The sequence below is a fragment of the Cetorhinus maximus genome, chromosome 18, assembly GCF_964194155.1.
Source record: "Cetorhinus maximus chromosome 18, sCetMax3.hap1.1, whole genome shotgun sequence".
NCBI classification, from domain to species: Eukaryota; Metazoa; Chordata; class Chondrichthyes; order Lamniformes; family Cetorhinidae; genus Cetorhinus; species Cetorhinus maximus.
Window position 1 is genome coordinate 77,775,757 of NC_135896.1, and position 22,114 is coordinate 77,797,870.

The 22,114-nt window shown below is 42.9% G+C and overlaps 1 protein-coding gene across 3 annotated transcripts in view; it reads left to right on the forward strand.

Annotated features, from left to right (window-relative positions):
* The window catches only part of LOC144693281 (neutral alpha-glucosidase C-like), a 161,303-nt gene that overhangs the window by 80,496 nt on the left and 58,693 nt on the right, over positions 1 to 22,114 (forward strand). For 2 of the 3 annotated variants that reach the window (XM_078563018.1, XM_078563019.1), the window contains exons 8-9: positions 16,515 to 16,611; positions 17,959 to 18,139. The exons of the other annotated variant lie outside the window; for it this stretch is intronic. In XM_078563018.1, the coding sequence (XP_078419144.1) occupies positions 16,515 to 16,611; positions 17,959 to 18,139 (278 nt within the window). The remainder of the gene's footprint in view (positions 1 to 16,514; positions 16,612 to 17,958; positions 18,140 to 22,114) is intronic. 3 annotated transcript variants of the gene reach the window in all.

The window sequence follows — 22,114 nt, forward strand, 5'->3', positions numbered from 1 at the left end:
ACATAAATAAGATCCTGTGTGGTCTTGACAGGGTTGATGTGGAGTGGATGTTCCCTCTTGTGGGAGATTCTAGAACTTGGGGTCTCTGTTTAAAAATAGAGGGTTACCCATTTAAAATGGAGATTAGGTGAATTTTTTTTTCTGAGGGTTGTGAGCCTTTGGAACTCTCTTCCTGAAAAGGCTGTGGAAGCAGAGTCTTTGAATATTTTTAAGGCAGAGGTGGATAGATTCTTGGTAAGCAAGAGGGTGATAGGTTATCGGAGGTAGGCGGTATGCAGATTTGAGGTTTCTATTGTTAAGTTCCAATAGTTGTTTAGGAATGAAGACCAAAACCAAGATGACTCCTTCAGACAGAGTTTTATTGCTTGTCATAAAACTCTCCACAGAGCCCCCTAGTCTCAGCTGTTATCCCTTTTATACAACCAAATGGGTACTTAGTTAAAAAACCTAATAATTAGCAATTGAACTCCTTTAACAGTTTCCTTCCCTAACCAGTTCCCCTCTTCTTAAAAAGAAAGTAACCCTTAAGTTTATATAATCACTCAAAAAATAATAGTAATAACAAACATCAATATATATTTTTTCATTCAATAAATTCACCTCATGCCCCTCCTTAAAAAAAAAGAGAACACGTGTAGATATGTCCACATAAAAGGAGTATTTTTTTATTAAAGAATAAGGATCTCTAATAACTTTTTGGAGCTTGCTCCTCTTTTAGTGAAGCAGTCAGATAATTGGTAGCTGCTGTCAATCTCCTTATTCTCTGACATCTGTTTTAAGCTTGCAATGGCAGTTTGCAATCTCTTCTTATTAATGCACTTTGTAGAGTGAACATTTTCCCAAAGTGATTTATTATCCATAAGATATTTGAAAGGTACCGTTTCTGAATATCCTTTTCCATTTAAAACTTCTGCCAGTATCTTTGATATAAAGGATGCCTCAACAAAGACGAGAGTCTCTGCTACCAACGTGCTTTTTACAACTCTCCGTATATTTTTAGGTTCCCATGCCAAAGGGCAGCATTTGCCTTTTTCTCCCATGAGAAATATTATAAAACCTCCCGCACTTGAAAATCCATCACATAGGCTTGCATAAGACACATCACTGAACACAATCAGTTTCATTTTTCTAACATCACCCAAAGATTGGAATTTCAAAACACACTGCTCTATGTTTAATTTTGTCAATGTTTTGTTTCCCCAAATAATTTCTTCAATCTTGGGATCGTTCATCTTAATGCTCAATTCCAAGATGTCAAAACTGACATCTGGCCTTGTTTGTTTGCCTAGCCAATTGAGTTGCCCAGTTAGACTTCTGAGTTCCTCTTTTTACGTTTCAGAAGCTGCTGTATCTTTCTGGGAGGCCCTAGCACGAATAATTGCAATGGGATTGACGTTCTCTGAGTAGGATTGCTGATGTAAAGGGACGTGTGATCCGTTCTGCCTGTTTTCTAATCCAATGTACTTAAACGCACCAGAAGCCTGACTTCCAATTTTAAACTCCATTCTGACCCCATTAACGACAACTGTTTCAATTTCGCTAATACTACCCCACAAAAAATCATCTACATGCATCATAAAGATGCCTGCAAGTTTCCCTCCATGGTGCCAGTAAAACATTGCCAGGTCTGCTTCTAACTGAAGACAGTCTAACTTTAACAAAACTGACCTCACTGAGAAATACCAAATTCTGGAGGCGTCATTTAAACTGTATACGCATTTATTTAGTTTCCAGAGAGTCCCTTCTGCGTTTGGAGCCTCTTTTGGTGGACAGAGAAAAACTTCTCTTTGAAGTTGGAGTCCCTGCAAAAAAAGCAGCTTTAATATCAATGGACTTACATTCTCAAGCATTTGTAGCTAAGAGAGTCAAAAAGATCTACAGAATAACTTTCCCTGCCATAGGTGAATCTACTCTTATATCCCGGTCACCCAATTTTTCTTCAAACCCTTGTGCCACTAACCTGGCTTTAGCTTTATAAATCCCATCAGGAAGCACCTTTTCCATGCATATCCATCTGTGAGACAGAGCTGGTTGTCCCCTATCTGGCAACTCTATGTATACTCCAAATTCTTTCCGACTATGTAGTTCTTGCTGCTTGGCATCCTTTATTAATTTATTGTCTAACTTGTTTGAAGCTACTAAGACTTCTCGATCATATGGGCTTCTGCTCCTTGTAGCATTACCAGTCTGTGCCATATACCTTGACCTTGTTAAGCTACGCCCTCTATCCTGCCTTCTATCATGCTCTGGACTGTTACTGTTTGATCTCCTTCTGCTATTTGTTGATGTTCTTTCAACAGTTCACGATCTCTTCCCAGAGACATGTTCACTCCCAGACCCACTGTTTGAACTGATACTGCGTTTCCGTGCCTTCCATTTTTGTACTTCATGTTCCCAATCCATAGGCCTAACCTCCTGTCCTTCATCTCGTACATTTAACCAGTTTTTATATTTTACAGTGGCCTTCCCTGCTCTACCTACAATCGTCGCATCCCCCATCTGGCAAGTATGTAATTTTAGTGCCAGCTTTTGGCAGTTGTCCTTTGGGCCAAATTGCCTCATCATCTTCGTCCGAATTACTGTCTCCATCTTCAGATACCCTGTCAACTTCAGCTACCTGGTCCTCACAATCATGCAACATAAGGGTATGAGAAGTACATGGTTCCTCGTTCCTTCTTACAACACTTTCCAAACCTGCAAATTTGTAGCCTTCGCCAACTAACTTCGATGAGTGTACCTGAATAGTCTGGTTCCCATGTTGTAAAATGACAATTTTACCATCTTTGCCTATAATCTTTCCCAGGCCTTTCCACCCATTAAATCCTTCTCTTTTATTGTATACCATGTCTCCCTGATTGACAATAGTTTCCAATGGTCGTACATTGTGTCTTAGAGCTTGCCGAATTCTTTCTGAAACTTTGGCTTTAAGGAACACTCTTCTACTCGCGTGTAGTGCATTTAAATATTCAGAAAAGGTAGAGCTAATTGTAGTTCCCTCCCAAGCTGGGCAATGATTATTCAGGACTGAAAAAACCAGCTGATATAGACTGTAGCCCCAAACCATCTGCAGTGAATTCTTGGCATGGACAGCCCATGCTAGAGTTGATGTTAATTTACAGCTTGGTCTATCTGCCACTATTTTACGAAGCATCTCAGCTATAACTGTGTGATTCCTTTCACACACTCCGTTACTAAAGGGGCTTTCAGCTGCGGTATTCATAACTATCATATTTACATTTTTGCACATATCCTGGAATTCGTCATTAGCAAATTCCCCCCCATTATCAGTGCGGAATTGTGCTGGTGGTCCCAATCCAGTTCCTATCCACTTCTCCATTACCTGATCCACAATTATTTTCTTTACTGTAAATGATTGTTGACTGGCTAAACCTTGTTGCCAAATCTAAGAAATGTAAAATAAAAATGTTCTTTTCTTTGTCCCACACCTTTAAATCCATTGCCACAACTTCATTGAAACCCCTCGTTAAAGTAGACTCACTATCGGCTGTGACAGCGTCCTTCTGTATTTCTTACATATATCACATCTATTGTTTATCTCCTCTATAAATTTAGTGTACTCTCTATCCCTTATTCCTGCATCTCTTAACAAAATTTTTAATCTTTGCGAAGAAGGGTAGGCAAACTGCTGATGCAATTTTAACACAATTTGCTTTTTGTCTTCTAAATTCCTGTCCCCGATTAAGCTTCTTTAATCTGCTTAGTAGATAAGTTAGGTTTCGTTAAAGGAACACAGTAGTGTCCAGATTGCGTAAATTGTAAATCCACAAGTTTTCCAAATTCAGTGGCCTTGTCATTTTCCATGTCCAGCTTCATTTGCACTTTCTTCATCAATGGTCTGTTCAACAGTAATAGTATTTCACTAGACTCTACATCTGAGCTGATGAAATGATTGACTCCAGCTATCTTACAGGTAAAAATCACTACCCTTTTTAAAGATTTTAAGGTATTATCATCTCCAAATCTAAAACTGGTGGAATTCTCAAATTCTTTAACCTTATTCCGGTCCTTGTCATTTAAGGAGTTCAGGCTGCATTTTAACCAGTCTATTCCACAGACTGTAGATGTGCATCCACAATCTAGCACCTCACAGTTGAAGGACTCTGCCACCAAGACATTCATCACCAGCTGAAACTCCTTGTAACTAATACAATGCCCTCTCCTTGGTCAATATCTCCATCTTCTTCTGAGTCTTCTGTCTCATGTTTAATTTTGATCATCTTATTATATTGTTGAAGACAGTTCATTGTATAATGGTATTTTGAATCACATCTAAAACACCGATGGACCACACCCTGGGCATTTCTGGGGTTCATTCTTTTGTTGTAAACCCCTAATTCTTTTCTCCTGCCATAATTGTCAAAGGTGTTTCTGTCCCCATTGTTTCTATTTACAAATCTCCTTTCGTACTGATGCCTGCGTCCTGTTTCTAAATGATCTCGCCATCCCGTTAACATTGTATCCTCCATTTTATGTCTTACCACCAAATGGCTCATTTGTGCCATGAATGCTGACATAAAGGAATGTTTTCTGAGGATTTTTTTTAGCGCTTCTGACATCTGTTTTAGCAATGTGTGTCTTTCTGTAAACTTAACTCCAGTTAGAACTAGAAGCCTGTCCATATTTGATAGCTTGGCACATTCTAGTAACTTGAATGCCAGCACTGATTGGAGAATTTCTAGACGGAACTTTTGCAATCTTGCATATAGTCTACTAAATTCCATTATGTAATCTTCTATGGAACTTTCTTCCAACTTTTTAAATTTGTCAAAATTGGACCATGCTTCGTAAGCACTTAGTAAATCATCTTTTTGATAGATCTTATCCATAAAATCTAATAATGTTTCCAAACCCTCACCCGTGTCCAAATGCTCAGGCTCCAACTCCAAAAATAATTTGTATGGTAATATAAGTGCCAAGGCCATTCCCTATTTCTCCTTTGGCAAGGATGTAACCCATGTCCGCATAGTTACTTCATTCTTCCATTGCTCTTAGGGTTCACTCCAGAAAACATCAGTAGATAATTATACCTCAAAACTCTACATTTTGATTCAGCCATTTTCCTTTTTTTTTGAGTGACTCCAAACCACTCTGCTCTTAAAGTTAACTCCAAATACAGTCTTTTGTCCAAAGAAAGCTGAGTTTCCAATCTTTTACTTACAAGTAGCAACCATCCTCTGCTAACGCTATTAAGTTCCAATAGTTGTTTAGGAACGCCAAGACCGAAACCAAGACAGACTCCTTCAGACAGAGTTGCTTGTAATAAAACTCCCAACAGAGCCCCCTAGTCTCAGCTGTTATAGCTTTTATACAACCAAATGGGTACTTAGTTAAACAACCGAATAATTAGCAATTGAACTTCTTTAACTACTTTCAGATCAGTCGTGATCTTATTAAATGGCGGAGCAGGCTCGAAAGGCTGAATGGCCTACCCTTCCTCTTTGTTCATATGTATGTTTGTGTGAACACCACTTGGAAGAAACACTAAGGGTAGCAAGGGCACAGAATGTACTCTCGATGGGGTACCTCAATGCCCATCACCAAGAGTAGCGTGGGTAGCACCATTACTGACCGAGCTGGCTGAGTCCTGGAGGATCTGCCACACTGGGCCTGTGGCAGATGGTGAGGGAACCAAGAGGGAAAAACCAACTTGACCTCACTCTCACCGGCCTACCTGTCGCACATGCAGCTGCCCATGAAAGTATCAGCAGGAGTTACTCCCATACAGTACTTGTGGAGATGAAGTCCTGTCTTCATACTGAGGAAACTGTCCATTGTGTTGTGTGGCACCACCATTGTACCAAATGGGATGGATTCAGAACAGATCTAACAGCTCAAAACTGGGCATCCATGATTTGCTGTGGGCCATCAGCAGAATCGTATTCAATCGAAGCCTGCAACCTCATGACTTGGCATGCCCCCCCCCCCCAACCTCTATCATTACTGTCAAGCCATGGTATCAACCCTGATTCAATGAAGCGTGCAGGAAACATGTCAGGAGAAGCACCAGGCATAACTAAAAATGAGGTGCCAACCTGGTGAAGGTACAAAACAGGACCGCAGGCATGCCAAACAGCGGAAGTAGCATGCAATAGACAGAACTACACAATCCCATAACCAACAGATCAGCTCAAAGCTCTTGAGTCCTGCACATCCAGTCATAACTGCTGGTGGACAGTTAATCAACTAACCAGAGAAGGAGGCTTCACAACTATCCCATCCTCAATGATGGGGGAGCCCAGCACATCAATGCAAAAGACAAGGCTGAAGGATTTGTAACCATCTTCAACCAAAAGTGTCAAGTGGATGATCCTGGCATCCTGAGGTCCCTGGCAACAACATAAGAAAAAGGAACAGAGGTAGACCATTCGGCCCTTTGAGCCTACTCCGCCATTCAGTTAGATCATGGCTGATTTGATCATGGCCCGAAGGCCACTTTTCTCTCATAACCCTTGACACCCTTAGAGATCAAAAATCTCTCCAACTCAGCCTTGAATATATTCAATGATTCAGCTTTCATTGCTATCTGGGTTAAAGAATCCCAAAGATTAATGACCCTTGAGAGAAGACATTCCTCCTCATCTCCGTCTTAAATGGGGAACCCCCATATTTTGAAACTGTACCCCCTAGTTCTCGGTTCCTCCAGGAGAAGAAACATCTTCTCAGCATCTACCCTGTCAAGCGCCCTCAGAATCTTAATGTTTCAATAAGATCCACTCTCATTCTTCTAAACTCTAATGAGTATAGGCCCAACCTGCTCAATGTTTCCTCCTAAGACAACCCCTTCAGCCCATAAATCAACCTTGTGAACCTTCTCTGAACTGCCTCCAATGCAAGTATATCCTTCTTTAAACAAGGAGACCAAAACTGTACGCAGTACTCTTTATGCCCTGTTGACTTGTTGCAAGACCTCCCTACATTTATACTCCATCCCCCTTGCAATAAATGCTAACATTCCATTTGCCTTCTTAATTACTTGCTGCACTTGCATGCTAACTTTTTGTGATTCATGTACGAGGGTGCCTGGATTTCTCTGCCCTGTAGCATTCTGCAGTCTCACTTCATTGAAATAATATTCTACTTTTATATTCTTCTTGCCAAAGTGGACAAGCTCACATTTTCCTACATTATACTCCATCTGCCAAATTTTTGTCCATTCACTTAACCTATATCTATCCCTATGCAGACTCTTTATATAATCCTTACACAGTTTGCTTTCCAACTATCTTTGTGTCGTCAGCAAATTTAGATACAATACACTCTGTCCCTTTATCCAAGTCGCCAATATAGATTGTGAATAGTTAAGGCCCCAGCACGGGTGTCTGTGGGACTCCAATAGATACAGTTTGCCAAGCTGAAAATGACCTATTTATCCCAACTCTCTATTGCCTGTTTGTTAGCCAATCCTCCAACCATGCTAATATTTATCACACAACACCAGGAGCCAATATCTTGTTTAATAACCTTATATTTGGTACTTTATCAGATGCCTTTTGAAAATTCCAATACACTAGTCTACAAGGCCCCCTGACCTTAACTGACTTCTTGGAACAAGACAAAAAGACAGTAAACAATGATATTGGTGCAATAGGTTAACAGAATTTATTAAGTAAATAACTGAACAAAATACTTAACCATTGATGACAGTAGACAAGCTTTCAATCCTTGGTCTTCGCAACTGCCTGGACACAGGTGGCTATTGTAGTAATAGCAAAATACTGCAGATGCTGGAAACCTGAAATAAAAACAGAAAATGCTGGAAAAACTCAGCAAGCCTGGCAGCGTCTGTGGAGAAAGAAACAGAGTTAACGTTTCGAGTCCATATGACTTCTTCAGACACATCACACAAGTGAGATTGCCTTTGGTTCTCTCAGATGTCTGCTCTTCTCTGGCTCTTTCTCCTGTGTGTTGAGGCCCTTGAGGTCCCTACTTAAATACACTCCCCAAGTCTGCCAAATGCGAGCTGGCGATACCTGACCCCTTGCCTACATATGGCCTTACTATCTAATCTTGGGCTCACTGGCCACATTTTTGTGCCATTTGCTGTCCTTGTGACACCAAGGTCTGTGTTTGGCACCAAAATGGCAAGCAGCAGCTTTCTGTGACAAGTGCGTTTTTTTTAAACCCTTTAGCTTCCTCATAGCTGCAAATAGTACAATTGAATACTCTTACAATTCAGAACTTCTCCATAAATAATACAAACAGCATATTAATCAGAACATCTTCATAAATGAATTAAGCAACATATTTATAATTTATTACAATATCTACTGGTTCCCCTTTATCCGCCTTGTTTGTTACATCCTCAAAGAACTTTAATAAATTTGACGAGTACAATTTCCCTTTCATAAAACCATATTGGCTCTGCGTGATTGTATATTATTTCTTAATGTTCTGCTTCTACTCCACTAATAATGGATTCCAACATTTCCCCAAAGACAGACGTTGGGCTAACTGGCCTATAGTTTCCTGCTTTCTGTCTCCTTCCTTTCTTTAAGAGGTTTTATATTTGCCGTTTTCCAATTCACTGGGACTTTACCGGAATTTTGGAAGATTGCCACCAATGCATTCATTTTCTCTGCAGCCACTTTTTAAGACCCTAGGAAGCAGGCCATCAGATCCAGGAGACTTGTCAGCCTTTCACCCTATTAGTTTTCCTAGTACTTTACTCTGGCAGTAATGATTGTTCTAAGTTCCTCCCTCCCTTTTGCCCCTTGATTTTCTTGGGATGTTTTTTGTATCTTTTACCATGAAGACAGATATAAAATACTTGTTCAAAGCAAAATACTTGGCAACAGATGCCAGTGCTCAGCCAATTTGATTCGCTCCACATGATATCAAAAAACAAGTGAATACACTGGATGCAGCAAAGGCTGACAACATCCTGGCATTAGTACTGAAGACTTATGCTTCAGAATTAGTCACGCCCTAGCCAAACTGCTCCAGGATAGCTACAACAGTAACATCTACCTACCAAAGTGGAAAATTACCCATGTATGCCCTGTTAAGAAAAACGTAGGACAATCCAATCCGGCCAATTACAGGGATGAGAAATTTCTGCCGTTTGGCAGAATTCCAACTTTTGGATAATGGAATTCTGTCCTTTTAATTTCTAGCAGGTTTGTGGGAGCTGTCACTTAGCCTACCAGAAGGGTGCGTTGTACGGCTGCCCGCTTGGTGGAGCTGCGGGGTTTGCAGACTCCCTGGGGTGGGGCGGGAGAAGCAGAGCTGGAGTTTGGCAGGCCCGGCGGTGGGAGGGAAGAAGTGGAGCCAGGTTTGGCTTGCCCTGGTGTGGGGACCACAGAAGTCCAGCTGGGTTTTGGCAGACCCAGGGGGATGGGGGGGGGGTAGAAGCGGAACCAGGGTTTGGTAGCCCTGGGGGGAGGGGGTGTGGTGCGGGAGAAGCAGAGGCAAGCCTGATGCAGAAGCCTCTTTTTCTCTGGAAGACTTGGAAACAGTGATTGCAGAGTATGTAACTGAAGACATGTCAAAACTGGTAATTCCCATAGTTAGTAATGTGGATTCTGCACTGTGTGTTATTTATTGATTTGTCAAGTCAAAAGAGAATGAGATTTTAAACTTGTGCAATGAAAGGGAACATGTGCAGGTTGATGACAATGTGATGAAACTGAACAGACACTCAAGCCCCTGGGAAATGTGAAAGATCTCCTGTTGGCTTTGCACTATCCTGGAACTTTTCAAAGGTTTCTGAGATGAGACATCAAAATGCAAGACATGGATTAATCAAAATTCTCTGTAATATACAGCCAGCAGGGTACTTTCAGAGACAGTTACCAAGCAGGAGGGAGATCAGTGAGATCAGAAAGCTGTTTTCTCTTTCTCCTTAAGCTACTGCCCCATCTCGATCATCATGCAAGGAGTCATTGACAACGCTGTCAAACAACACTTAAACAACAATAACCTGCTCACCGAAGCTCAGTTTGGGTTCCACCAGGGCCACTCAGCTCCTGACCTTATTACAGCCTTGGTCACCTTGAGTTGAAGTGAAAGCAACTGCCCTTAACAACCTGGCAGCATTTGATAGAGTGTGGCATCAAGGAGCCCTAGTAAAATTGAAGTCAATGGAAATTGGGAAAACTCTCCACTGGTTGGAATCAAACCTAGCAAAGGAAGATAGTTGTGGCTGTTGGAGGCCAAACATCTCTGCCCTAGGGCATTCCTGCAGGAATTCCCTAGGACAGCATCTCAGGCTGAACCAAATGGGGATGTTCGCTGATGATTGCAAGGTGTTCAGTGCCATTCACAACTCCTCAGATACTGAAGCAGCCTGTGTCCATATGCAGCAAGATCTGGACAACATTCAGGTTTGAGCTGATAAGTGGCATGTAACTTTCGCGCCACACAAGTGTCAGGCAATGACCATCTCCAACAAGAGATAATCTAACCATCTCCCTTTGACACTAACAGCATTACCTTCACTCATTGACCAGACACTTAACTGGACTTGCCATATGAATACAGCGGCTACAAGATAAGAGGCTGGGAATTCTGTGGAGAGTAGGTCACCTGCTGACTTTCCAAAGCCTATCCACCATCTACAAGTCACAATTCAGATGTATGATGGAATACTCACCACAAGCCTAGATGAATGCGGCTTGAACAACGGTGAAGAAGCTCGACACAATCCAGGACAAAGCAGCCTGTTTGATTGGCAGCCCATCCACCACCTTAAACATTCATTTCCTCCTCTGCCGACGCCCAGTGACAGCAGTGTGTACCATATACAAGATGCATTGCGGCAGTTCGCCAAGGCACCTTAAACAGTGCCTTCCAAATCCATGACCGCTACCACGTAGATGGACAAGGGCAGCAGACACATGGGAACACCACCACCTACAAATTTCCCACCAAACCACACACCATCCTGACTTGGAACTATATCCCTTCTGTACCTTGACAGTTGTCCTCCAAATGGGGAAGTGGAGGAAAGTATGGTAATTCAGAATCAGAAAAGCTGAGGTTGCAAACTGTGATGTTGGGCTGGATGATTTATAAGAGGTATAGTAGAGTGAGGCCATAGAGTGATTTGTTGATGAGTTGAATATTAAGAATAATAGAAGCCAGTATAAAAATGAGAGACGACAAGGGTGATACCTCCGCAGGATTTATTACATGTTAGGATACGGGCAATAGGCGTGTAGGGTGGCTCTTGGGTGATTGGTGAGGAAAATTCTGGAGAAATTAAACCTGGAGCTAACAAAGGCATAGATATGGGTTTCAGCGGGTATGAGGTTATGGCAAAAGGCAGGCAGCGTTATGGAGGTTGAAATTGACAGTCTTGATAATGGACTGAATATAGGGTTAAAAGCTCAGCTCAGGGTTGAATGAGACATCAAGGCTGTGATCTGTTACTCTTAGTCTGGGGAGGAGAATGAAGTCAGGGAAGGGTGTAACTGCATAGCTTTAGTCTTGCAAATGTTTAGATAAAGGAATTTCTGTCATTCGCAATTCGGGGTTAGGGTGTTAGTGGGAAGATAAAACTTGGAAGCAGACATCTCCCATATGGATCATGACTCCAAGAGGCAGTGAGCATATAAAATATAGAATGCAACAGAGATGGAGCTGTGTGATGCACTCAGATGGGTATATAGGCTATGAGGAGGGCACAAAGAGGTTGCAAAAAGGTAGAGCTAGGTTAAGTGAGTGGGCAACAAATTGGCAGATAGAGTATGACGTGGGGAAGTGTGAGGTTATTTAGCTTGACAGTAAGAATAGAAAAACAATATTATTTAAAAGGCACAAAAGTTGTAAATGTTGATATTGAGAGACTTGGGCGTACACATACAGTTAGCATGCAGGTGCAGCAAGCATTTAGGAAGGCAAATGGCATGTTGGTCTTTATTGCAAGAGAATTGGAGTACCAGAATAAGAAAATCTAGTTACTTTTGTACAGAACTTTGGTGAGACGACACCTGGAATACTGTGCACAGTTTTGTTCTCCATGTTTAAGGAAGGATATACTTGCATTGGAGGCAGTACTGTAAGGGTTCACTAGATTGATTCCTGGGATGAGAGGGGTGTACGATTATGTTAGGCTGAGTAAATTGGGCTTATTCTGGCTGGAATTTAGAAGAATGAGAGGTGGCCTGATTGAAAAATACAAGATTTTGAAGGGGCTTGATAGAGTAGAGTGAGAAGTTGTTCCCCCTGGCTGGGGAATCTAGAACATGAGTGCACGGTCTCAGGATAAGTGGACGATAATTTAGGACTGAAATGAGAAATTTTGTCACTCAAAGGGCTGTGAATCCTTGGCACTCGTTATCCCAGAGGGTTGTGGATGTTTCATTGTTGATTATATTTGAAGCTGAGATAGATGAATGTTTGGTGTCTCAGAGAATCAAGGGATATGAGGAGCAGGCGGGAAAGTGGAATTGAGGCCAAGGATCCGCTCTAATTGTATTGAATAGTGGAGTAGGCTCCAGTGGCCATGTGGTCTGCTCCTGTTCTATGAGAAGCTACTGCAGGAAATATGTGGACTACTTTGGGACGTTGCTGCAGGAATTCCTCAGAGTAGTGTCCTAGGTCCAACCATCTTCAGCTACTTCATCAGTGACTTTCCCTCCATCATAAGATCAGAAGTGAGAATGTTTGCTGATAATCGGTATCTTTTGCAACTCCTCAGATACGATAGCAGTCCGTGCCCGCAAGAAGCAAGACCTGGGAAACATTCAGGCTTGGACTGATAAGTGACAAGTAACATTCGCGTTACACGAATGCTGGGCATTGACCATCACCAACAAGAGAGAATCTAACTAAAATAAAAACACCTGGAAAAACTCAGCAGGTCTGACAGCATTTGCGGAGAGGAACACAGTTAACGTTTCGAGTCCGTATGACTCTTCAACAGAACTAAGGAAAAATAGAAGAGAGGTGAAATATAAGCTGGTTTAAGGAGGGGGTGGGACAGGGTGAGCTGGATAGAGGGCCAGTGATAGGTGGAGATAGCCAAAAGATGTCAAAAAAGGACAAAGAGGTGTTGAAGGTGATGATATTATCTAAGGAACGTGCTAATAGGTGACATTAAGGGTAGAAAGCAGGACAAGCAAGGTACAGGTAGAATCTAACTATCTGCTTTTGACAGTCAATCACATGGCCAACACTGAATCCCCCACCATAAACATCCTGGGGTTATCATTGATCAGAAACTTAAACTAAATCAGCCATGTAAATATTGTGGCTACAAGAGCAAGTCAAATTCATCTCCTGCATCGCCAATGCTTTTCCACCATCTAAAAAGCACAAGTCAAGAATGTGATGAAATGTTCTGTACTTGCCTGGATACCTGCAGCTCCAACAACATTCAAGAAGCTCAACACTATCCAATACAAACAGCTCCCTTGATTGGCACCTCATCCATCACCTTAATTTTCTTTTTATTCGTTCGCGGGATGTGGGCGTTGCTGGCTAGGCCAGCATTTTTATTGTCTATCCCTAATTGTCTTTGAGGAGATGGTAGTGAGCTGCCTTCTTGAACCGCTGCAGCCCATGTGGTGTAGGTACACCCACAGTACCACGAGGGAGGAAGTTCCAGGATTTTGACCCAGTATTGGGAAAGGAATGGTGATATATTCCCAAGTCAGGATGGCGTGTGGCTTGGGGTGGAACTTGCAGATGGTGGTGTTCCCGTGCATCTGCTGTCCTTATCCTCTGGGTGGTAGAGGTCACAGGTTTGGAAGATGCCTTTGAAAGAGCCTTGGTGAGTTGCTGCAGTGCATCTTGTAGATACTACACACTGCTGCCACTGTACTTAGTGGTGGAGGGAGTGGATGTTGGAAGTGGTGCCAATCAAGTGGGCTGCTTTGTCCTGGATAGTGTTGAGCTCCTTGAGTGTTGTTGGAGATGCACTCATCCAGGCAAGTGGAGAGTATTCCATCACACTCTTGACTTGTCCTTGTAGATGGTGGACAGGCTTTGGGGAGTCAAGGAGTGAGTTACTCTCTGCAGAATTCCCATCCTCTGACCTGCTCTTGTAGCCACAATATTTACATGAATGATCCAGTTCAGGCAATGACCATCTCCAACAAGGGTGAATCCAACCATCTTGCCTTGACTTTAATGGCATTACCAGTTCAGTTTCTGGTAAATGGATGTTGACAATGGGGGATTCAGGAATGGTAATGCCATTGAATGTCAAGGGGAAATAGTTGGATCTTCTCTTGTTGGAGATGGTCATTGCTTGGAACTTGTGTGGCATGAATGTTACTTGCCACTTATCAGCCCCAAGCCCAAATGTTGTCTAGGTCTTGCTACATATGGATACGGATGTCTTCAGCATCTGAGGAGTCATGAATGGTGCTGAACATCATGGAATCATCAGCAAACATCTGCACTCCTGACCTTTACGATGGAGGGAAAGTCATTGATGAAGCAGCTGAAGATGGCTGGGCCTAGGAAACTACCCTGAGGAACTTCTGCAGTGATGTCCTGGAACTGAGATGATTGACCTCCAACAACCACAACCATCTTTCTTTGTGCTAGGTATGACCAATAATGGAGAGTTTTCCCCCTGATTCCCTTGACTTCGGTTTTGTTAGGGCTCCTTGATGCCACACTCGGTCAAATGCTGCCTTGATGTCAAGGGCAGTCACTCCTTCTGCAGTCCAGCTCTTTTGGCCATATTTGGACTAAGGCTGTAGTGAAGTCAGGAGCTGAGTGGCCCTGGCAGAACCCAAACTGAGCGTCATTGAGTAGTTTTTTGCTAAGTGCCGCTTGATAGCACTGTTGATGACACCTCCCACCACTATGTTCATGATCACGAGTAGGCTTATGGGGTGGTAATTGGCTGGGTTGGATTTCTCCTTTTTTTTGGCAGGATATATCTGGGCAGTTTTCTACATTGCTGGGTAGATGCCAGTGTCGTAGCAGTTCTGGAACAGCTTGACTAAGGGCGCAACTAGTTCTGGAGCACAAGTCTTCGGTACTATTGCTGGAATGTTGTCAGGGTCCATAGCCTTTGCAGTATCCAGTGCCTTCAGCTGTTTCTTGATATCATGTGGAGTAAATCGAATTGGACTGAAGATTGGCGTCTGTGATGTTGGGAACCTCGGGAGGAGGCCGCAATGGATCATCTACTCAGCACTTCTGGCTGAAGAATGTTGAAAATGCTTCAGCCTTGTCTTTTGCACTCATATGCAGGGCTCTTCCTCCAGTTAGTTGTTTAACTGTCCACTACCATTCACGACTGGATGTGACAGGACTGTAAAGCTTAGTTTTGTCCATCAGATGCTGCTTTCGCTGTTTGGCATGCAAGTAGTCTTGTGTTTTAGCTTCACAATGTTGACACCTCATCTTTAGGTGTGCCAGGTGCTGCTCCTGGCATGCCCTCCTGCACTCTTCATTTAACCAGGGTTGAACCCCCAGTTTGATGGTAATGGTAGAGTGGGGGTTATGCCGGGCCATGAGGTTATAGATTGTGGTTGTATACAGCTCTGCTGCTGCTGATGGCCCAGAGTGCCTCAGTTTTGAATTGCTAGATCTTTTCGATCCATCCCATTTAGCACAGCATCATCACACAGCATGATGGAGGACATCCTCATGGTGAAGTCTTCAGAAGGACTGTGTGGTGGTCACTCCTACAAAAAATGTCATTGTCAGGTTCATTTGCGACAGGTAGTTTGGTGAGGATGAGGTCAAGTAGGTTTTTCCCTCTTGTTGCTTCCCTCACAATGACACAGATCCAGTCTAGCAGCTATGTTCTCTAGGACTCAGCCAGCTTGGTCAGTAGTGGTGCTACCATGCCACACTTGGTGATGGACATTGAAGCCTCCCACCCAGAGTAAGTTCTGAGCCCTTGCCGCCATCAGTACTTCCTCCAAGTAGTGTTCAACATGGAGAAAATTGATTCATCAGCTGAGGTGAAGGGAGTAGGTGGCAATCAGCAGGAGGTTTCCTTGCCCATGTTTGACCTGATGCCATGAGATTTCATGGGGTCCAGAGTAGATTTTGAGAATTCATTATTCACTTGCTTCACTACCGGGACTCAGTGGCAGCAGTATGTACAATCTACAAGATGCATTGCAGCATAACGTCAAGGCTGCTTTTTTAGCACCTTCCAAACCCTTGACCTCTATCACCTAGAAGGACAAGAGCAGCAATTGTGAGTGGTAGCTGAAAATGACTTTGAGGTCAACCATGAGGGCTTTAAGGAGAAGGTTCATGACAGTTGTTTTGATGGTGGGAGGGCTGGAACAACAAGTGCAGTTGGTGACAAAATCAACCATTAGACTAAGGATAAGTTAGGAGTTGGGTAAGAGGAGGGTGAGGGAGCAAGGGTTACTATATTGAAGAGTCAAGTCTAATGAGGTCTGTGGAAATAGAAGGAGAAAAATATGGATAAAATTCTGGGACGAGGGCAGTTTGGGGCTCTATATTCTGGAAAGAAAGTTTTTAAAAAAAAGTGAATTTTAAAAGAACAATGATATGGAGGCTTTTTAAAAAGTCTGAATCCCCTTACAGTATTTTTCATTCATTAACAGGCCCTACGTCCATTGGATTGGATTTCTCACTGCATGGGTTTGAGCATGTTTATGGAATTCCAGAGCACACAGAAAATCTGCGGCTAAAAACTACGAGGTGGGAATTGCCACAATTGAGGGGAATAACCCATGAGTCTTGTAACAGTAATGACTGCCTGTGCAGCAGATTCTTCCAGAACTGAAACCATGTGCAGGATCCATTCCAGTTCAATTTGGGATGAATTAATCAAAACCAATCAAAACTAACTTAACAGCTTTTCTCTGCTCATCGAGATCGAATGTTGTCAAATGGAATGTTCTGATGTTGAGATTCATTGAAATTTAGTATTCTATATAACCCAAAAAAAACAAGAGTTTGGGATAATGATTGATTTACCTCTGGACAGGGAGCAGTGCTTGTAGATGCCACTCGGCAGATTGCTGGTTGAGTTGCTTTCCAACTTCCTTTGCTTTAACCCCTCCACTGTTTTGTCCTATTCTCTTGAGGGTGCTGACTCCTGCTCAGTACAATTCCATTGGTGCCAGTCACCCTCTGTTCCCTCACCCAAGCAGCCATGCTTCGTATGTGAGCATTAATGATGATTGTTGTAGGCCAATCGTGGCTTTTGCAGAGGGGTTACTAGGTACCCATCAGAAATTGGAACAGTGAACGGTTACCTCTGCTCGCCCATTCCCATTCACTATATAGAGCTCAAGCCAGTTGTAAAACCACTATCATTATCTGGGCCAATCTGGATATGGGGTTGAAACCTGATTTGTATGGGTCAATTACATGCTGTTATACAGATTGACTCTTTGGGAAGTGACTAATGCATGGCTGCAGTGAGTCATGGGTGCTAGACATATAGGGCAGGATTTTACGTCCCACGGTGGATACGTGCTCGACCTGATTGGGCGTAAGATCAGGCACGATGACGGTGGGAGAGCATCCCATGGGTTGAATAAGATTTCTAATAGTAATTTAAAAATATAAAATTTTTAAACATCATTTTTAATATGTCCCTGTTCATATGACTGAGTCACATGTGGGGACATGTTTCCCTTACTTTTAAAACCTTTATTTTTGATTGCAAAATCCTTTAGCTCCCTGAGGCAGCACTGTGCCTTCAGGGACCTTTCAGTGCCCGCTCCCCACGCATGTGCAGACTTTAGCACTTGTGCTCCTCCCGCCCCCACCCCGGCAACACTGAGGTTCTCAGCGCGCCTTTCACGCTGGTTGGCCGTTAATTGGCCAGCCAGTGTGAAATTGCGGTTGGGGGCCGATCACGGGCGGTGGAGGTTTTCCCGACTGCTCCTGAGCCTGCCTGCCTGCCACGCCTGCCTGCCCGCCGCGCCTGCCTGGCGAGAGGAAAATCCTGCCCATAATGTGGGATATGAACAATCAGGGTCAAATCAATTAAGCAAAAGAGACCAATTATTGGTTTATTGATCTCTATCTTTGCAGTCAGGAAGAACCCTACAGGCTGTATAACCTGGATGTATTTGCGTGCAAACTGTACAGCCGAATGAGTGTGTATGGTTCTGTACCTCTTCTCCTTGCACACAAACCAAAGCAAACTATGGGGATTTTCTGGCTGAATGCTTCTGAGACATTGGTGGATATCAGCATGAACACAGAGAATAAGGTGGGTACAGGGTCTATGTTTGCTGTGTATATGTGTTAAATGAGGATTGATGGGTGTTAACAATGGATACTGTTTCATGTCGGGTGTAATGTCCCAATTTGAGGAAAATACCATAAAGAAAAAAAAACACGTTGCATTTAAATAGTGCTTTTCATGATCTCAGGGTCTCCCTTGCACTTCACAGCCAGTGGGCATTTTTGATGTGTAGTCACTGTTGTAATGGAAGGAAAAGCAACAGCCAACTTACACACTGTAAGGTCCGACAAACAGCAATGAGATAAATGATCAGGCAATCTGTGTTGGTTGTGCTGGTCAAAGGATCGAAATTGGTCAGGACGTCAGGGGAACTTCTCTGCTTCTCTTTGTCAAGTACCAAAGAGATTTAACATCCCTTGATAGTAGAGATGCGCCTTAGTTTAATGCACCTTGTGAAAGATGCCACCCCCAACTTCACAACACGTCCTTAGTACTGTTCTGAGTGTGAGCCCAGATTATGTATCAGATATCTGGAGTGGGACTTGAATCTATGACCTTTTGACTCAAATAAAGCTGATACCTTAAAAGCACAAGTTCTAGTGACCAGCCATTTCAGCAAAATCGATGGTCCTTTGCCTACCTTTCAGCTGAGCAGCTGGTTGGACACCTTTGCAACCACGTCAACCCTTTATTCACTCAGTGTTCTAACTAGAGGAGACAGTTGCCTGTTGGTTAATCTTACCTCAGCTTTGGCTAGGCTTTTAGAGTCCAACAACAACAACAAATTATATTTATATAGCGCCTTTAGCGTAATGAAACACCCCATGACGCTTCACAGGAGCATGATAAAATGAAGTATGACACCGAGCCACATTAGATTTTAGGTCAGATGACCAAAAGGTTGGCCAAAGAGGTGCTTTTAAGAAGTGTCATAACGGAGGAAAGTGGGGTGGAGGGATGGAGAGGTATAGGGAGGAAATTCCAGAGTTTAGGGCCTAGGCAGCTGAAGGTGTGGCAGCCAGTAGTGCAGTAATTATAACTGGAAATGCACAAGAGGCCAGAATTAGAGGAGCGCAGCTATCTCGGGTTTTGTGGGGTTAGAGGAGATTTCAGAGATATGGAGGGGCAAAGCCACAGAGGGATTTGAAAATAAGGATGAGAATTTTAAAGACAAGACATTGCTTCACCGGAAGCCAATGTAAGTCAGCGAGCACAGGGCTGATAGGGGAATGGGGCATACTATGAGTTAAGACATGGACAGTTGCGTTTTGGATGACCTCAAGTTTACGGAGGGCAGAATGTGGGAGACCAGCCAGGATTGCGTTGGGATAGTCGAGACTCGAAGTAACAAAGATATGGTTGGGGGTTTCAGCAGCAGATGAGCTAAGACAGGGGCAAATGCGGGCAATGTTATGGAGGTGGACATGAGTAGTCTTAGTGATGGGACAAATATGAGGTCAGAAATTCACCTCCGGTCCAAATGTGACACCGAGCTTGCAAATAGACTGGCTTAATTTCAGACTGTTGCCAGGACGAGGGGTGGAGTCGGTAATTAGAAAATGGTGTTTGGAGCAGGAGACGCAATAATAGCTTCAGTTTTCCCAGTATTTAATTGGAGGAAAAATCCACATCATGAAGACTTTCCATAATCAGATAATCAGAGATATTGGCATGACTTTGTAAAAGGCTGGTTATGTTTGATTAATTTAGTTGACTTTATTGAGAAAATAATGTGCTCTATGCATGAAGGGAATAGGGTGAATGCTAGATATATTTTCAGAAAGCACCTGTTATGATTCAGTTTCCATTTTCCACTCCTTGTACTAATAAAAAAATCTGTCCCAACCCAAGGCTGGAGCCTGAAGATACAGGTCTCTATGTTGAACCCAGTTTAACTGAATCTAATTATTGCTGACTATATCTGTTGATAATCACAGTGATTACACCAGTCACTGATCCTTCTGGTACACTGGGGCAATTCTCAACTGCCGTCCTCCCATTTATTGTTTGACAAACTGGCAGCTGGTAGTGGAAAATCTGGGAATCATCTCTGCCACACCTTGGATATTCAAGGTCCCCTGATGCAATCTTCAGGTGGGCCTGTAAATGGGTGCACAGCACACCAGTCCAAAACAGGCCATGCACACTTCTAGTTATATCAGATAGTGCGTGGCCTCACCAGATGTCTTTGAAGACACCACTGGAAGCTGCTCCAAAATGTCCTAGAACGTTTTTGTGGGCCTGACTTCCATATCAATTTACCCATGAGATCGTCAGATTTTTTGCCTCCTGGTGTGATGAGTTACCTGCTAATGCTTATCGATGGAATTCTTTTGGAATGTCTACATATCTGCCAACATGTGGAAACCCAAGTGATGAAGCTAAGTTTAGCCTTAGCTTATTTATGGCTGGAAGAGCTAATATGAGGAATTGCTAAATTGGTTCATAGGCATTAAAATATGATCTCTGGAGTCAAACTTCACTTTTCTGGCTGCTGCATAATTTGGATTTAAGTTGATCTCCCTGACATTTAATTCATTTTGAACTAGAACTAGCTGCAGTATGGTTGGTTTAAGTCACCATCATTTTACAGCCTCCCAAGGCAACAGTCAAATTCTTACCTATAGTTATTACATGGAAAGTGTAGGCAACCCATCAACAGGAAATGTTGAATGTCACTGACCCTTACATGGCTTCAGAATAATGTCAAACACAAGAGTGAACAGAATTGCAACTGAAATCAAACTGGTTTATCTTTATCTTCAGAATCATTTTCATTGTTCATTTTCCAATCACAGAATCACAGTGCAGAAGAGGCCCTTCGGCCCATCGAGTCTGCACTGACACATGAGAAACACCTGACCTACCTACCTTCCTAATCCCATTTACCAGCACTTGGACCATTGCCTTGAATGTTATGACGTGCCAAGTGCTCATCCAGGTACTTTTTAAAGGATGTGAGGCAACCCGCCTCCACCACCCTCCCAGGCAGTGCATTCCAGACTGTCACCACCCTCTGGGTAAAAAAGTTTTTCCTCACATTCCCCCTAAACCTCCTGCCCCTCACCTTGAACTTATGCCCCCTTGTGACTGACCCTTCAACTAAGGGGAACAGCTGCTCCATCCTTTGTGTAAACCCCTGAAGTTGTAACAAAAATGGTTTTGCTTCCCATTCATACAATCAATGAGCTTTTATGTCTCAAGTTTTGTGTTACCCAGCCACAGTTTCTTGACTCAGTTTCTCTGTTCTCATATCTTCTCAACTTGAGTGCTGTCCAGCGCTCTGGACAATTGCATTTCTCAATTAGAGGATTTTAAGTCTCTGTCCTGGACTTTTCACAGCAATCTGCCACATATATTTTTGAGCTGGGACCCATAGACTCCAGGAGTCTGTAATGGGATCCCAAGGGTCAGCAGATTACTATCCATTACTTAACTTTTCTGTAAATTTTCCTCCACTTTAGCTACTGGCTAAGCATTTGCAATGATAACATTATTTTCCTTTGAGTAACTGACTGTCTTTCAGAAGTTAGGACATGTAAGCACATCAGTATTATTATGGGAGTCTCTGCAAGCATGTCAGTTGTTGCAGAAATCACTGTTAACCTGTTGGTATTTGCAAAGATCACCATATATTTGTGTCAATAGATTGCAGGTGTCACTATCAGTCACAACCTGAGAATCACTGAAATGGCTCCCCTTCACACTCATGCATTATTACCTCTGGTGCCCTTCAAGAACCTATCCTTGGTTACATCCTATTTCTCATCTACATGCTGCCTCTAGGTGAAATCACCTGAAAACACAGCGTCAGTTTCTAAATGTACACTGATGATACTCAACTCTACCTCACCACCTCTCTTGACCCCTCCACTGTCTCTAATTTGTCATGTTGCTTGTCTGACATCCAGTACTGGATGAGCATAAATTTCCCCCAACTAAATATTAGGAGGACCGAAGCCATTGTCTTCAGTCCCTACTATAAACTCTGTTCCCTAG